Genomic DNA, 17966 nt, shown 5'->3' on the forward strand with positions numbered 1-17966 from the left:
AATATGTCTATCCTTATTGGTTGCTTAGGAAATTGCAAAATAAATCATAAATTTTGAGTTTTTCAATTATATCTTATGTAAAAATTAACTTAGAACCTTCTTATTACACGGACTGCTGAGATTTCTGGTGCTTAAAGCATACACTAAATTTCAAAACAATTGGTCAAATTGTTTAAAAGTTATTTAATTTGTTTATCCCAAATTACTTTTTTTGCAACACTATAAGTCAGAAAATTATGAAGTTACAGTAATACTTTGGATAGTTTATGAAAGAAGAAGATTTATACTATTAATTTAATTAAAAAGAAGTGACAAAAAATAATTCTAAATATTGCAAAATTATTTAGCAAGAACATGTGAATTAAAAAAGGCGGGGCTAACTGCGTCCATAACTCTCCTAGGACAATTGTTTTTCTTTCTAAATGTATATAAAAATTCAGTCTTTCTAAATATGAAAAAATAATTTTTCTACTGGTAACGGTTAAAAAGTTATTCTAATTGTTTATAAGTAAGCAAAAAATCGACATGTTTTTGCAAAATAATTTTACACTGTTTCAAATTGCTTTTTTTCATTTTTTTAATTAAGTTACTAGTATAACTATTTATTACTATTATGACTTATGGGGCAGAAGTTTGGCAGATGACAAAAAAAGATAGAAAAAGAATAGAAGTAGTAGAAATGGATTATCTAAGGAGAGCGTGTGGTATATCTAAAAAAGATCACATCAGGAATGAAGATATTAGAAGGAGGACACATACTGTATATTCCAGTGTAGATAAAATTGAAACTAGACAACTAGTGTGGTATGGTCACGTGAAACGAATGAATGAAGATAGATGGCCAAAGAAAGCTTTAAATTACATACCACACCAAAGAAGAAGAAGGGGAAGACCTTCAGTTGCCTGGGAAGAAAATGTACGGCACATCATGAAAGATAGAGCCATCAAAGAAGACGAATGGATGGACAGAAAACGATGGCGGTCGAAATGCGAGAAGCGGCAGAGGCTGTAGGAACCTCGCTGATAGATAGATAGATAGATACTAGTATAAATGTTCTTCTTTCATAAACTGTCCGAACTATTACTGTAACCTCATAATTTTCTGAATTATAGTGTTGCAAACAAAAGGAATTTGGGATAAACAAATTAAATAACTTTTAAACTATTTGACCAATTGCTTTGAAATTTAAAATATAATTTAAGCACAAGAAGTCTCAGCATTCAGTGTAATAAGAAGGTTCCAACTTACTTTTTACATAAGTTATGAACATTTATAAAATCTCAAAATGTATGACTTATTTTGCAATTTTCTAAGCAACAAATAAGGGTAGACATATTCAGCGAACGCTATATAAGTTTCTTATATGAATAAGTTTCTTATTCTCAAATTTGTTTAGAATGCTTCACTTTTTAGTAATAGACGAAAAAAGCGAAAATTTACCGTTTTTTGATCTTTATTTGTTTATAACTATGTATATCATCAAAAGCGGCTGCAGGAAACATACAGGGTAGCGAGAAAGTATGGAAACACGGTAATTTCTCGGAAACCGCTTGACCGATTTTTATAAGTTTTGGTGAGTAAGGATATTCTTATGCTGCCGATATTATAGTGGTCATTACATTATTGTCAAATCTTTCGCTTTTCTGGAAATCTAATGAACTTTCTGATTTTAAATGAAACACCCTATATATTTTTTCGTTTTGAAGTCCCTAAGAAATACTGATTATTTTTCACGTAATATTCCCTATACCTAAATGCCATAGTTTCGGAGTTATTGCTACATTTTATTGAAAAAAAATTTAACAAATTAAAAAATCAATTTTTTCGGCACGGATAGACATTATTTTAGGTTCTCTGTATCATTGGGAACAAAAAACGTCTTTTGCAATTTTCCTCTAAAGTTAATCATTTCCGAGTTATAAACAATTTAAAACTGAAAAAAATCGAAACATGGCGATTTTCGAGGTTTAAAAACACAAGTAAAAAAATTATTTTTAAAATTAGAAGGTACCTAATTTCAAGCTCAAACTGCTTTCTATCAGATCCCTATAAGAATTTTTGGCATGTTTTATTATAAAACATTGTTTTTTTTTTATTGTTAATGAAGCTCGTATGAGAGGATGGGCGATCGTTCTGAAATAACAACTAAAAAATAATATTTTAAATAAAATAAGACCAAATAACTTAACGGTATTTGATACAATAAGGTTCGAGTTTGAATTTAGGCACTTCGTAGTTTCAAAAATAATATTTTCTACTTGTGTTTTTGAACCAAGAAAATCGTAATTTTTCGATTTTTTTCAGTTTTAAATTGTTTATAACTCGGAAACGATTAACTTTTTGTGGAAAATTACAAAAGACCTTTTTTGTTACTAATGATTCAAATAACCTAAAATAATGTCTACCCGGGCCAAAAAAATTAATTTTTATAATTTGTTAAACAAATTTTTTATTAATAAATGTAGCAATAACTCAGAAATTATGGCATTTAGGTATAGGGAATATAACATGAAAAATAATCAGTATTTCTTAAGGACTTCAAAACGCAAAAAATATACAGGGTGTTCCATTTAAAATAAGAAAGTTTATATATATTTCATTTAGATAGTAAACTTAATTGGGGCACCCACATCTGGAAGAAACGTCTTCAACTCGGCCTAATCTACAGGAAAATGTATTGGTAGATGAGTAGGAAATCAAATCTTAGCCTGGAGAACAAAATTATGATTTATAAATGTATTTTAAAACCGGTGTGGCTATATGCAGCACAAATATGGGGAACAGCTAGTAATACCAACATTCAAAAACTTCAACGGTTCCAATCAAAAGTGTTGCGCCAGATCTGCAATGCCCCTTGGTATGTTACGAACCAGAGATTGCACCACGACCTACAGCTACCAACAGTTAGCGAAGCAATATCTGCTGTAAATTCTAGATACAAGACCAGACTATCCTGCCATCCAAATCCACTCGCCACGGACCTGCTCAACATGTCTCATGAAAGACGATTAAAAAGACCTGACCCTTTGGACCTCTAGTACATCTGGACATCAGAGCAACAACAGAGTGCAGTGTCATAGTGCAGTGAAATAATCATGTTTTAGTTTTAGTGATTTTTAAACTTCTTTCGTATTTTTATTCATGTTCCTTAGACTTTTAATAATCATATTTTTATTGTCTGAACTGTCCACTATACTAAATTTTATCTATCTATGTATTATGTTCCAAGTAATTGTTATGTCTTATTTTAAAATTATGTTATATGTCTTACTGGGTGCTCGCCACTGGGCGGCTTCCATCTATGTTATTTTTCAATAATATTATGTATTGCTTATTGTTTGTGATCAGACAGATTGCAATAAACGTTGGATGTTAAAAAAAAATAGATTTCCAGAAAAACGGAAGATTTGACAACAATGTAATTAAGAATATAAAATGGGCCGCATTAGAACGCCCTTACTAACCAAAATTTAAAAAAATCGTTTAAGCGGTTTCCGGGAAATTATCGGGTTTCCATACTTTCACGCTACCCTGTATAGGTTATTATAGGTTATTAATATAGATATCCATACTACTCAAAAAATTTGGTTTCGGCCTGGAGGGGGATGTGTCATGAGAAAAATCTTATTTCTCTGGACTCTAGATTAGCAGTGATAGAAGAAGTATCGGCCGGTCGCGCAAAAAATTGAGTGACAATCTTCCATAGAGGCAATACAACCCGCCGACGCACTAGCAAAATTGCTTATGTAAAGAAAGAAGAAAATAATAGTGTCTTATAGACACCGACTAGTCTTGTCGCTAGCGGGGGTACAACGGCCTCCTTAATTCAGGTGGACTTACTTAAGTTTTTTTTATGTATTTTGACCCGTAGAACACGAATTTTTTGGGTAACAGTCGATCCGGATGTCGATAAGATTGTTATAAACAAAGAACTTGAGGAATCACATAACAGCGATTTTTTGCAAAACAAAACATTTTTTTGTATTTTTTGGGTCATTCTAAGCAAAAAATGTTTTTAAAAGTTTTTTCGTAGGATGCATAGTTTTCGACATTTACGACGCGGTTTAACTTTCAAAAAATCGAAAAATTGCAATTTTTGAACCCGAATAACTTTTGATTGAAAAATAAAATAGCAATTCTGCTTACCGCATTTGAAAGTTCAAGTCAAATTCTATCGGTTTTGATTACTTTCATTGCTAAAAATTAATTTTTTTATTGTTTAACAAAGCTATAAACACATAGTGATTGAATGATATTTTCAATGCATTTCTCATTTGAAATCGAACGAGTAGGCGCGCTTACATACAACTTCTACGTAGATTACGTACATTAAAACGCATGCATTGGGCACGGAAAACACTATGTGTTTATGGCTTTGTTTAACAAATAAAAACTTAATTTTTAGCTATGCAAATAATCAAAACCCATATAATTTGACTTAAACTTTCAAATGCAGTAAGCAAAATTGCTATTTTATTTTTTAATCAAAAGTTTTTCGGGTTCAAAAATTGCACTTTTTCGATTTTTTGAAAGTTCAACCGCGTTTATCTCGAAAACTATTTATCCTACGAAAAAATTTATAAGTCCATTTTTTGCTGAGAATCACCCAAAAAATACAAAAAAAATGTTTTGTTTTGCGAAGAATCGCTGTTATGTAATTCCTCAAGTTCTTTGTTTATAACAATCTTATCCACATCCGGATCAACTGTTACCCAAAAAATTCGTGTTCTACTGGTCAAAATACATAAAAAAAACTTGGGTAAGTCCATCTGAATTAAGGAGGCAGTTGTACCCCCTGGCGACAGGACTAGACCGCCAGAACGAGTAATAGAGTAATATCAGTGAAACTGTCAAATGCAACAGTTAAATTTTGACATTTGTCAAAAATATGAACCTTTGCATCAAAGTAATAATCCTAGTGCTACTCTGTACCGATGTACATGCACTATTTGGTGATTCCCTAAAGAAACTTCGCCAAAAAGCATCTGACATGTACAAAACCAAACACAGTGGCAAATTGCTAAACTTTTTAGGCCACGTGGCTTCAGAATATCCAGGCACGAACGCTAAATATATCAAAATCAATGAAGATTTATGGGACGAGTATTATAATTGTTTAAAAAGGCAGGAAGAAAGTACTGGACAGTATTTGTCGATGTCACCTGAAGCAGTGCTGGGTTTCGTAGGTGGGAACGTGAAATTGTCGTGCAAAATTTGCATCAGTCCACAGGAGAAGGACAATATAGAGTCCGTAGTATGGGAATGGGCACCAATAGGTTAACATATTTGCAAATATTTTTTAATACTCACAATAAAACACTAAAAACTTTTGTTTTCTATACTTTCACAAAATTTATTATTTACAACTATGTGACTACAGCTGTTTCGGCAGAGTGCCTTTCTCAAGTGATATAATTTACAATGTGTTTGCCTTTTTAAGTCTCTAACTGAAGAGGTTGAGGAGTGGGGAGCTGTTTGTCTCGAGTTGGTCATTCAGAATTATATCTGTATTTTCCAGTTTATTAATTTCCATAGATTCTAAAAAAGATAGCTTAAGGCCTTTATTTTGGATATGCAGAATTTGAAACTCTTCATTGAAAGAATGATTATGATCTAGAAGGTGAAGTGCGTATGTAGAAGTGTCTGTTTTTCTATTGTTGAAAGCCCTTTTGTGTTCTGCTATCCGTTTGTCAAAAGTTCTGCCAGTTTGACCGATGTACGTTTTCGGACAGTCACCACAAGTTAGTTTGTACACACCACTCTGTAGTTGCTTTCTATTTCGGCTTTTATTGTTCTAAATATATTTGCTTAAGTTGTTGTTAGTTCTGAAAGCTGGTATTATTCCTTTCTTTTTTATGTATCTGGCTATTTTTGTTGTTATCTTGCCAGTATATGTGAGAGAGCAGAAGGTACTGGGTTCTTTCTGTGGTGGTGGATACACTAATTTCAGGGCTTTCTTATGGAGTTTTTGATTTAAAATTTTGTTAACTGTTTGTTCGTTATAGCCGTCATTAAAAAAATAGCAGTAAACAACGGCTATAACGAACAAACAGTTAACAAAATTTTAAATCAAAAACTCCATAAGAAAGCCCTGAAATTAGTGTATCCACTACCACAGAAAGAACTCAGTACCTTCTGCTCTCTCACATATACTGGCAAGATAACAACAAAAATAGCCAGATACATAAAAAAGAAAGGAATAATACCAGCTTTCAGAACTAACAACAACTTAAGCAAATATATTAAGAACAATAAAAGCCGAAAGAGAAAGCAACTACAGAGTGGTGTGTACAAACTAACTTGTGGTGACTGTCCGAAAACGTACATCGGTCAAACTGGCAGAACTTTTGAACAACGGATAGCAGAACACAAAAGGGCTTTCAACAATAGAAAAACAGACACTTCTACATACGCACTTCACCTTCTAGATCATAATCATTCTTTTAATGAAGAGTTTCAAATTCTGCATATCCAAAATAAAGGCCTTAAGCTATCTTTTTTAGAATCTATGGAAATTAATAAACTGAAAAATACAGATATAATTCTGAATGACCAACTCGAGATAAACAGCTCCCCACTCCTCAACCTCTTCAGTTAGAGACTTAAAAAGGCAAACTCATTGTAAATTATATCACTTGAGAAAGGCACTCTGCCGAAACAGCTGTAGTCACATAGTTGTAAATAATAAATTTTGTGGAAGTATAGAAAACAAAAGTTTTCAGTGTTTTATTGTGAGATAAAATGAACTTCCATCAAGTAACGGTCGAATCCATCAATTATTTTTTAATACATTTAGTTCTTCTTCTTCTTCCTCGTTATAAGCAATTGTGCTTGTTCATTGGCGGATTGATACCTCTATGGAAGGTTGTCACTCTATATTTTGCGCAATCGACCGATACTTCTACCGATTGGTGACTTATCTCTTGCAATTTTGATCACACGGATCCCCCTCATTCTGCTATGTAGTTCATTATTTTTTTTCCTATTTAGTGTCCTTTCGTTTATACATTGTACGTTACATTTTCTTCTAATAACTGCATTCCTCTTTCGATCTTTCAACGTATTTCCTGTAATTCTTCTCAGTACTCTCATCTCTACTGTTTCCAGTAGTCCTTGTGTTGTTACTGTGTCGGGTCTTGTTTCTGATGCATACGCCATTATTGGTCTTACACTAGCTTTATAAATTCTTGACTTCATCTCAGTGGTAATATGTCGTTTTTACCATAATATAGTGTTATTAAGGCATCCTGCCAGTCTATTTAATTTTTTTACTTGATTTCTCTCGTCATTGTCCCGGTCTCCGTAACTGGTCAGTGTAATTCCAAAATATTTTATTTCCATTACTTGTTCAAGACTTATGCCATAAATTTATATCTTACATCTTATTGGTTATTTGCTGATTACTATTGTTTTAATTTTCTGAGATGAGATTGTCATATTGAATTCTTCTGCACTTATGTTAACTAATCTTCTGTTGACTAATCTTTGCAGACTATCTTCATCTTGGGCTATCAATATTGCGTCGTCTGCATAACAGAGTACGTTTTCTTCTTTGTTTCCCATTCTGTATATCCTTCCTTTGTTAACGCTTTTGTTGATTTCATCCATGGTTAAATTGAAGAGAATAGGACTCAATGATTCCACCTGTCATATTCCATTGCCTATGTCTATAGGTTCTATAAGTTGTCCATCTATTCTGACTTCTATTTTGTTGTTTTGATAGATATTTTCAATAGTTTTTATGACATCTAAGGGAACTTCTCTATTATACAGAAGATGAATTACATCTATAAGTCTTACTCTGTCAAATGCTTTCTTCAAGTCAGTCAGACATAGAAATTCTGGTCTGTTTTACTCGATGGTCTGTTTTGCTTGATGACGAATATTGCATCTGTACACGATCTCCCAGTACGAAAACCCTGTTGTTCATCGCCTAAACTTATCCTATGATTCATTAGTTCTTGTAAAATTTCAGTTGTAAGTTTTAGTGTAGTATTTAACAAGTTGATACCTCTGTAGTTTTCTGGAGGTTTTTATCTCCTTTTTTGAAAGTATATCTAATAGTTTTCTCAAATGCACATGTGGGCCAAGCCAAGACAGGATATGAAACAATACATGGGGGATTAGGCTTTGGAACTAGAAATGAAGCTGGAGATGACATGCTTGAAGTAGCAACAGCATTGGATATGGCGATTGTTAACACATTCTTTAAAAAGAGAGAAACTCAACTTACTACCTACAAAAGTGGACAACATCAATCCCAAATAGACTACTTCATGATAAGGAAAGAAGACAGTATAATGCAAGGACTGCAAGGTAATAGTTAGTGAGACAGTATAAGCCAACAACATAAGCTGCTTGTTCTGGACATCGAAGTAAAAAGTGAAACTAAACAAAAATATCGTAGAAGACCACAAAAAATCAAGTGGTGGATGCTAAAAGATGAGAACGAAGGTCTATTCAGGGAAAGAATAGTAGAAAAAATATGTTGGAACATGAAAGGAAGCCCTAACACAATTTGGAGAAAAATGGCCAATATTATTAGAGAGACGGCTATTGAAATACTTGGGAAAACGTCAGGAAAGAAGTTTGAGGATACAGAGACTTGGTGGTGGTCAAATGAAGTACAAGGAAAAATAAAAGAGAAGGGAAAATTATATGAAAAGTGGCAAGAAACCAGATCGGACATAGATCTTCAAAACTATATGGTCGCCAAAAAGCAAGCGAAAGTAGCAGTAGCAAAAGCTAAAGCAGAAGCGTATTCAAACCTATACGATCAACTTGATACCAGGGAAGGCGAAGCAAATAAATATATATAAAATAGCCAAACAGAGAGCAACGAAAACAAGAGATTTTAATCAGATTAGATGTATCCGAGATGAAAATAATAAATTACTAATTCACGAAAAGAAAGTCAAAAAGAGATGGAGAAAGTATTTTGACAGTTTATTAAATGAAGAATTTGACAGACAGTCTGTGGAGTTAACGGAGACAATAACAGCAATGGTTACCAGAATAACAAACGAGGAAGTGGCTCAAGCGCTTCAAAAAATAAAGAAAGGAAAAGCAGTCGGAGCAGATGATATTTCTGGCGAAGTATCGAGTATCGAGAGCATTGGTGGAGACAGGAATAAGTTGCCTAGTAGGTATATTTAATAGAATTATGGAAGTTGGACAAATGCCAGACGAATGGAGAAGCAGTATATTAGTACCTGTCTACAAAAACAAGGGAGACATACAACAATGTACAAACTACAGGGCTATAAAACTACTTAGCCACACCATGAAAATATGGAAGAGAGTAATTGATAGACGGGTACGTGAAGTAACCGAAATATCAGATAATCAATTTGGTTTTATGCAGAGCGGATCAACAACAGATGCAATTTTCATTGTAAGGCAACTGATGGAAAAATAAAGGAATAAAGAAACCAACGCTCATATGGTATTCATTGATCTTGAGAAAGCATATGATAGAGTTCCTCGAGAGATTCTGTGGTGGGCACTCAATAAGAAAGGAGACCCTGGCGAATATGTAAATATTGTGAGAGATATGTATGAGGGAGTAACGACTAGTGTTAGGACAGGTGTAGGAGAGACTGATAAATTTCAGGTGAAAGTATGATTGCACCAAGGCTCGGTGCTTGGTCCTTATTTATTCTCATTAGTTTTGGACCAGATAACAGCGAAACTACAGGGTAGCATTCCATGGTGCCTAATGTATGCTGATGATGTAGTGTTAGTAGGAAATAGTGAAAGAGACTTAGAACACAAACTGGAACAGTGGAGCTCTGGAGGAAAAAAGTTTAAAACTTAGTAGGACAAAAACGGAGTATTTGGAATGTTCATTTAAAGACGGAGTTACTACAAATAAAAGGTGATGGTGATTGGATGGTGAAATGATTGTGAAAAGCAATAGTTTTAAGTACCTAGGATCGGTATTACAGAGCAATGGAGAAATAGATGGAGATGCATGCAGTAGAATTAGGGCTGGATGGATGAAGTGGAAAGAAGCGAGTGGTGTGTTGTGTGACAGAAAAATTCCAATGAAGCTGTACGGAAAATTCTATAAAACAGCCATAAGACCGGGCTATGATGTACGGAACTGAATGTTGGGCAGTGAAAAAGAAAGAGGAACAACGAATGCATGTGGCGGAAATGAGAATGCTTAGATGGATGAGTGAAGTGACAAAGAAGGATAAAATTAGAAATGAGTATATTAGGCGAAGTCTAGGTGTGGCACCAATTGATGCCAAAATGAGAGAGCATAGGTTAAAATGGTTTGGTCACGTTCAACGTCGAGACGTTAGTCACCCAATACGAAGAATAGCTGAAATGCAGATTCCTGGAAGGAGTAGGAGAGGAAGACCAAAGAAGACTTGGGGGGAGACGATAAGGCAGGACATGTTGGTAAAGGGGATTAACATTGATATCACTTAAGATAGAATTGTGTGGGGAAATGCAATTAGGAAAGCCGACCCCGCATAGGGATAAGGCAAAGAGAGAATGAAAAATCTAATAGTTTTCTCCGCTCTTCCGGTATTTTATTGTGTTTTATAATTTTGTTAATTAAGGTTGTTAATTGTTCTGTCATTGCTGCTCCACATTATTTCAGTAATTCGTTTGGTATTCAGATTTTACCTGCAGGTTTTCTGTTCTTCAGCCTTCCAAATGTTTTTCGAATTTCCTGTGTACTTATACTACCATCTTCATTTGTGGTAATTTCTTGTGTTTCCGGTTCTAGCATCATTTGTTCTTCCTCTGCATAGAACTTTTTTGAATAGTCAATTCATCTATTCTTTTCTAAGTGTTTTGGTTCTATTAGTTTCTTTACCTCCGTTCTCTGACCTCTTATAAAGTGCCATATTTTCTTTTGATGACACATTTAGTCCTGGCACAATTAAAAAAACTTGTTCATGTACATATCGAGAAGTCTAAACTAGACTCATTTTTTATCTTCCATGTTCTTTTAGGTGGTAAACATCTAGAACCAGTTGAACTTCATGAAAATACTGTTTTATCTCCCGAAGAAAAAACTCTTCATCTCTATAATCTAGACAGCACACATTCGGGACAATATATGTGTACCTTAGGTGAAGCTGCCACAATTCCATACTTTTTAACTGTCGTAAACTTAAACGAAAGCGACATCGATCAGGTCCATAGCCCTGAAGCACCCTTCGGACCTTATCCCAAAAAGCCGCAATTTTTAGAAGAGTATGGTTTGATACTAGATACTGAATGGAGCGATTGGTCGACTTGTAGTGCTTGTGACAAGGTTGGAAAGAGGCATAAATTAGGTATGATACTCAAAACAAATCTGCATACTTCCCTTCTTCTTCTTCTTCTTCCTCTTTTATATAACAAATTTTGCTTGTTCATTCTTCTTCTTCTTCTTTAAGTGCCATCTCCGCGGCGGAGGTCGGCAATCATCATAGCTATTTGTATTTAAGAGGCGGCTGCTCTAAAAAGTTCATTTGATGTACATCCGTACCACTCTCTCAGGTTGCGCAGCCACGATATTCTGCGTCTCCCTATGCTTCTCTTTCCTTGAATCTTTCCCTGCATAATCAATTGGAGCAAGCTGTATCTCTCTTCACGTGTAATATGTCCGAGATATTCCAATTTTCTTGTTTTGATGGTATTTAGGATTTCCATTTCTTTATTCATTTTTCTCAGAACCTCTTTGTTTATGATGTGTTCTGTTCACGATATTTTCAGAAATCTTCTGTACACCCGCAGCTCGAATGATTCTAGTTTTTTCATTGATGCAGCATTCAAGGTCCAAACTTTCATTCCATAAAACAAAGTCGAGAAAACGTAGCACCTAGCCAACCTAACTCTAAGCTCCAACTTCAAATCTCTTGTGCAGAGCACTTTTCTCATTTTGTTAAAATTTGCTCTAGCCTTTTCTATTCTGATTTTGATTTCCTGTAAGTAATCTCCTGTGGAGTTGATCATTGTTCCAAGGTATGCATATTGGTCGACTCGTTCGATATTGGATCCGTTTATGAAGATATTTTCGTTATTTCTTTGAGTTTTCGATATTCTCATAAACTTTGTCTTCTTGACATTCATTGTTAGCCCGTATTCTTGTCCAAACTCTGCTATTCTGGTCACCAGCCTCTGAAGATCCCCAATATTTTCAGCTAAGATGACAGTGTCATCCGCATATCTAATGTTGTTAATGGGAACTCCATTTAGCTTTATTCCAGCTGTTTCACCCTCAAGAGCTTTTTTCAAGATCTCTTCCGAGTAGGCATTCAAAAGAATTGGCGACAACACGCATCCCTGTCTCACTCCAAGTCTGATTTCAATTTCCTCTGACAGCTGGTCGTTAACACGTACTTTTGCTCGTTGTTTATAGTATAAATTCGATATAATCCTGAGGTCATTGTAGTCCAACTCCTTGATTCCAGGACATGCATTAACTGTTCATGTCGTACTTTGTCGAATGCTTTATTATAGTCAATAAAACACGTATATATATCTTGATTGACGTCCGCAGGTACCTTTGTATAAGTATGTTAAGTGAAAAATGAGCTTCACGAGTTCCCAGACCTTTGCGAAACCCAAACTGCGTATCATGTCTATGTCCAGTTTATGATATATTCGGTTATGGATGACTTTCAGTAGCAACTTTAGCACATGGGACATCAAACTAATGGTGCGGTAGTCGCCGCATTCTCTTGCGTTTTTCTTTTTAGGGAGGCAAATAACCGGCGTCAACCATTCTTTGGGTAATCTGCCTGAGCTATAAATTTTGTTCAAGAGTAGCACTAAAACATCAATATGCTGCTCATCTATAATTTTTAAAAGGTCGATACGAAGCATGCCAGGTCCTGGGCTTTTCCTGTTCTTCATTGTTTTTAACGCATGTACCTATTATTTCTTCCTTTGTAATATCTGGACCTATTTCTCCTGAAGTAAGTTCTATGTGTTCCAGGTACCCTCTTTCATCATCGAACAGTTCATCGATGTATTCTGCCCAACGTTGTACTTTCTCATCGGTCTCTATTATAGCAACCCCGTGTCTATCCAGAAGTGCACCAGTGAGATTTTGCTTTCTTAGTCCAGCCATTTCTTTGACTTTCTTATGTAGGTTAAATAGATCGTATCTTTTTTGGAGGTCCTCGATCTCTTTGCATTTCTCTTCAAAGTATTTTTCTTTTGCCTGCTTTATCATCTTCCTTATCTCGTGGTTAATCTCCCTGTATTTATTGTCATCTTTGTTCTTATATTGTCTCCGTTGTTCCATCATATTCAGTATCTCGTCGTTCATTCATTCCTCTTTTCTCCTTGTGGAAGTCTTTAGTATATCTTTACAAGGTTCTAGTATGCAATGTTTTAGTTGCTCCCAGTTCAATGACATTGGTGTCTATGTTCAGCTCTCTACAGTTGGTATGCAGTTCGTGTTGAAGACATTCTTTTACGTTGGGTTCTTTAAGCTTGCTTATGTCTATTGTAGCAGTTCTCTGATGTCTTTTAATATTTTTAAGTGTGAGTGTAATTTTGGCGATAAGTGGGTTGTGATCTGAGGCCACGTCTGCTCCGGGATATGCTTTTACGGCTTTAACAGCATTACGGTATCTTTCGTTTATTGCTTGTTTATTGCTATTTTATAATAAATTCTAGGTTATTGCAGCATTTACTCCAAAAACAACAAACTATCAGTCGCTCCAACGCCCAACGTAACTGCAAACTTGAACAATACAACGACAGAGAGTAGTGCAGAATCGATAGCTGTTGATTTGGAGCTGCTGAATGCTTTTCAATTAGGAATTCCTTGTAAATCCCACATTCTCCCCACTGCTATTAAAGAACTAAAAGCAGTAGACTCCCGAAAGAACGAAATCATGATAGGGTTTTGCAAAGTGGACTGTTCTACTAACGAACTGTTTATTGTTAAGGATAAACATGGACATATCATTGAACAGGTGATATAGTCCGTTCGCTAAACTCAGACTCAACTGGCTAGTGATTTAAGCTAGTAATTTTGCCAAGTTGATAAAATTGCCAAAAAAATCATTACTAAATAGTTAATAATTACTAAATATTTAGTAATTTTGCAAATTTTGTCAAAATTGGCAAAAAACAAAAAAGTTACGTACTAAAATCATTAGCCATTTGCGTCTGAGTTTAGCGAACCGACTATAACACATAGTCCAGTCGGGTTAGACGAATAACAGGCCTAACCTTGCATTAGGAGCTGCCCCAAATTTTATTTTTTTAATCTTTAGGGAGGGTCAATAGTAATGTAAATTTAAAATCTCGACTGAATTCCGCCATTGCATTAGCCGCCATCTTGATTTTAAACGAGAACCGTTTTTGCTCAATATCTCCGCCATTTTCAGCTTTTCGACAAAAAGTATAACAACCAAAATTGTTGAAAATGTAATTTTCTATCATTTTTATTTTTGCACTTTTTTCGTGCCATCGCTATTTTCCGAGTTATAGCGGAAAATAGTGACAGTTATACAGCGTGTCTACTTAAGTTGGAAACATATGGGAAACTTTTTTATTATTAATTTTACGAAAAAAAGTTATTTTTTATAAAAAGTTCTGCATGCCCCAAAACCTAAGATTCAATCATCAGATATCAAATTTTCTCAATATTATACGAGGTATGTCAAAAAATATGAATTTCCGTCAAGGGTAAAGTACCTTTATTTCTCTTAATATCGAAAATTCTTATGATAAAAAGTTGTTTGGAATTAAAAACTAAGATCAAATATGCAATTACATGCTTCTAATTGGAAAAAAAAATTTCTCGAATTTATGGATACCCAACATCGTTTTTAATTATTACAAATATGATAACTCGTTTATTATTCATTTTACGAAAAAAAGTTATTCTTCATAAAAAGCTTTGCATGGTCTAAAATCTAAGACACAGCCATGATATATCAACTTTTATTAATTTTATACGAGGTGTGTCAAAAAATATGAAATTCGCTCAAGATTATAGTACCTTTATATTTCACAATATTTCAATTAGATGGATGTAATTGCATATTGAAACATAGTTTTTAATTCTAAACAACTTTTTTAATAACCGTTTTCAATATTGTGAAAAATAAAGGTACTTTACTCATTTTCCATTCATATTTTTTGACATATCTCGTATCAAATTAATAAAATGTGATATCTGATGGTTGCATCTTCGGTCTTAGGACATACAGAACATTTTATAAGGAATACCTTTTTTTCGTAAAAGTAATAATAAAAGAGTTACCGCATGTGTAATAAATAAAAACGAAGTTAGTATCAATATTGAGAAAAATTTGGAAAATACATTTTTCCAATTAGAAGCATGTAATTGCATATTTGATCTTAGTTTTTATTTCCAAACAACTTTTCATAATAAGAATTTTCGATATTGAGAGAAATAAAGGTACCTACTTTACTCTTGAACGAAGTTCATATTTTTTGACATATCTCGTATAATATTGAAAAAATTTTATATCTGATGATTGAATCTCAGGTTTTAGAGCATGCAGAACTTTTTATAAAGAATAACTTTTTTTCGTAAAATGAATAACAAAAAAGTTTCCCATATGTTTCCAACTTAAGTAGACACGCTGTATATAAATAATTATTGAGGTATCCCGTTTATTGTTAATTTTACGACAAAAATGTTCCTATACAAAAATAGAGATAATTGAATTCTACACAATTTTACTTTCTTTCATTTTTATGCTAAAGTTAATATTTAAGGTAGCATGTATGCGATAATGGCGCGAGCGTCAGACCTGATTGATTTTGTAGCAATTGTTTTTGTTCAATATCTACGCCATTTTCAACTTAAACTGTTCCAAATATGATTTCCTACAATTTCTTTTTAACAATTTTTTTCATGCGGTTGATATTTTCGGAGTTAAGTGGGAAAATAGTAAAAAGTGGTGGGGGGAGCATAATTACTGAATTGAATCTTTTTTCCGAACTGCCCCAAATTTTATAATTCTATCCTTTAGGGGAGATCAATGGTAGTGTAAATTTAAAATCTCGACTGAATTTCGCGGTTGCATTAGCCGCCATATTGATTTTAAAGGAGAACCGTTGTTGCTTAATATCTCCGCCATTTTCAACTTTTCGACAAAAACGGTAGGAACTAAAATTGTTGGAAACGCGATTTCCTACAATTTCTTTTCCACAATTTTTTTATGCGATCAATATGCTCCGAGTTAAGGAGGAAAATAGTGGAAGCGGAGGGGAAGCATACTTATTAAATTGTCTCATTTATTATTAACTTTACGATATAATTGTACGTAAACAAAAATAAAGAGAATTATATTTTATATAAATTTTTAAACTTCCAATGAAACACCAATCAAACTAAGTACATAAAAGACGTAAATAATAACTTATATGCATTAAGTTCACTTAATTTTATTAACTAGCGGGTTTTATTGGTTGAATTTGTCTGTCAATAATTAAGTTTCATGTCAACGAATATATTTTAATATTTCAACAATTTTTTTTTACTTTTGGACCCCGTTGGGGGGAATTTTCCCATTCCCCCCTCTTAGACCCGCCACTGGTTCTATCGAAAAATTGTAGTAAATCGTAATTGCAACAATTTCAGTCCTTACACTTTTTGTCGAAAAGTTGAAAATGGGGAAGATATTGAACAAAAACAATTGCTTTAAAATCAATCGGGTCTTACGCTCGCGCCTTTACCGCATACGTACTACCTTAAATATTGATTTTATCAAAAAAATGAAAGAGATCAAAATTGTACAAAATTTAATTTTCTTTATTTTTGTATGGGTTAAAATTTGTTGTAAAAGTAATAATAAACGAGATAATTCAATAAATCAATAATTATTATGCTTTAACTGTCACTGCTTTTTCCCCATAACTCGGAAAATATGGACCGCACGAAAAAAATTATAATAAACGAAATTATAGAAAATCGCATTTTCAACAATTTCAGTTTGTATATTTTTTGTCGAAAAGTTGAAAATGGCGGAGATATTGAGCAAAAACGGTTCTCGTTTAAAATCGAGATGGCGGCTAACGCAACGGTCAAATTCAGTCGAGATTTTAAATTTATACTGCTATTGACCCCCCCTAAAGATTAGAAAAATAAAATTTGGGGCAGCTCCTAATGCAAGGTCAAATGTTATCCCGACTGGGCTACACAGGGAAACGTCAGTAATATTTCTCCAACCTTAACTTTCTTTGGTTTTTAGGCAAACAATTCCGCAGGAATTTACTCAATGCTACAACCATTACCTCCTTTAGAGCCACCGGTAGCCAGAATCATGCTATATGGTGTTAAAGGAAAGACAATAATCGTAACTTGTCCAGGGAGCATGAATACGGACGCTCCAATACACTGGCAAGTTGGCAACAAAAACTTGATTCCGGAGATAATTTCTGCGGAATCCAAAGAAAGGATCTTCGTTACTATTACGGATAGGATCCATATTAATGACGCTAGATTAGCAGATTCTAATATTTTCAGTTGCTGGCAGAGAGATGAGTTAGCCGGTACCGTACGTTTAATCGTAGAAAAGAAAATAGAGTTCAATTTTAATCATACTGTAATGTTGATAGGTATTCTTGTTATTCTAGTAGTATTTCTACATATTTTTATTAAGGCTATAATCGGTAGAAAGTACGCAAGAATTGAGTAAATATTTTTTAATTTATTTTATGAATAAATTTTTAAACGTTTTTATTTAGTTCAATAGTTTGCATCAAATCTTTAGACGTTAATTTGACTGCCTTTTCTTCAATGCAAATGAATGAAAATTTGCCAGGGCCCCCGCTACCATCAGGGATGGGCGGTGTCGATAATGTCATGTCGACAATTCGATTGTCGACATGTCGACAATCATGTCGATGTCGAGTGATTTAAAGTTGTTGCCAATGTCGACAATGTCGAGTATGTCGACAATTAGCAAACGATCAGAATGACGTTCCGTGCGCACTAATTTGAAATTTTAGGTTAATCTGG

General features: G+C 34.0%; 1 protein-coding gene across 1 annotated transcript; it reads left to right on the forward strand.

The window, feature by feature from the left end:
- The first annotated feature begins 4889 nt into the window (after positions 1–4889).
- LOC114327817 (uncharacterized) lies at positions 4890–17643 on the forward strand. The gene is made up of 4 exons (XM_050659197.1): positions 4890–5277; positions 10975–11301; positions 13637–13938; positions 17197–17643. The coding sequence occupies exons 1-4, from the start codon at positions 4890–4892 to the stop codon at positions 17641–17643; spliced, it is 1464 nt and encodes a 487-aa protein (XP_050515154.1).
- The last annotated feature ends 323 nt before the right edge of the window (positions 17644–17966 follow it).

Source organism: Diabrotica virgifera, chromosome 8, assembly GCF_917563875.1.
Source record: "Diabrotica virgifera virgifera chromosome 8, PGI_DIABVI_V3a".
NCBI classification, from domain to species: domain Eukaryota; kingdom Metazoa; phylum Arthropoda; class Insecta; order Coleoptera; family Chrysomelidae; genus Diabrotica; species Diabrotica virgifera.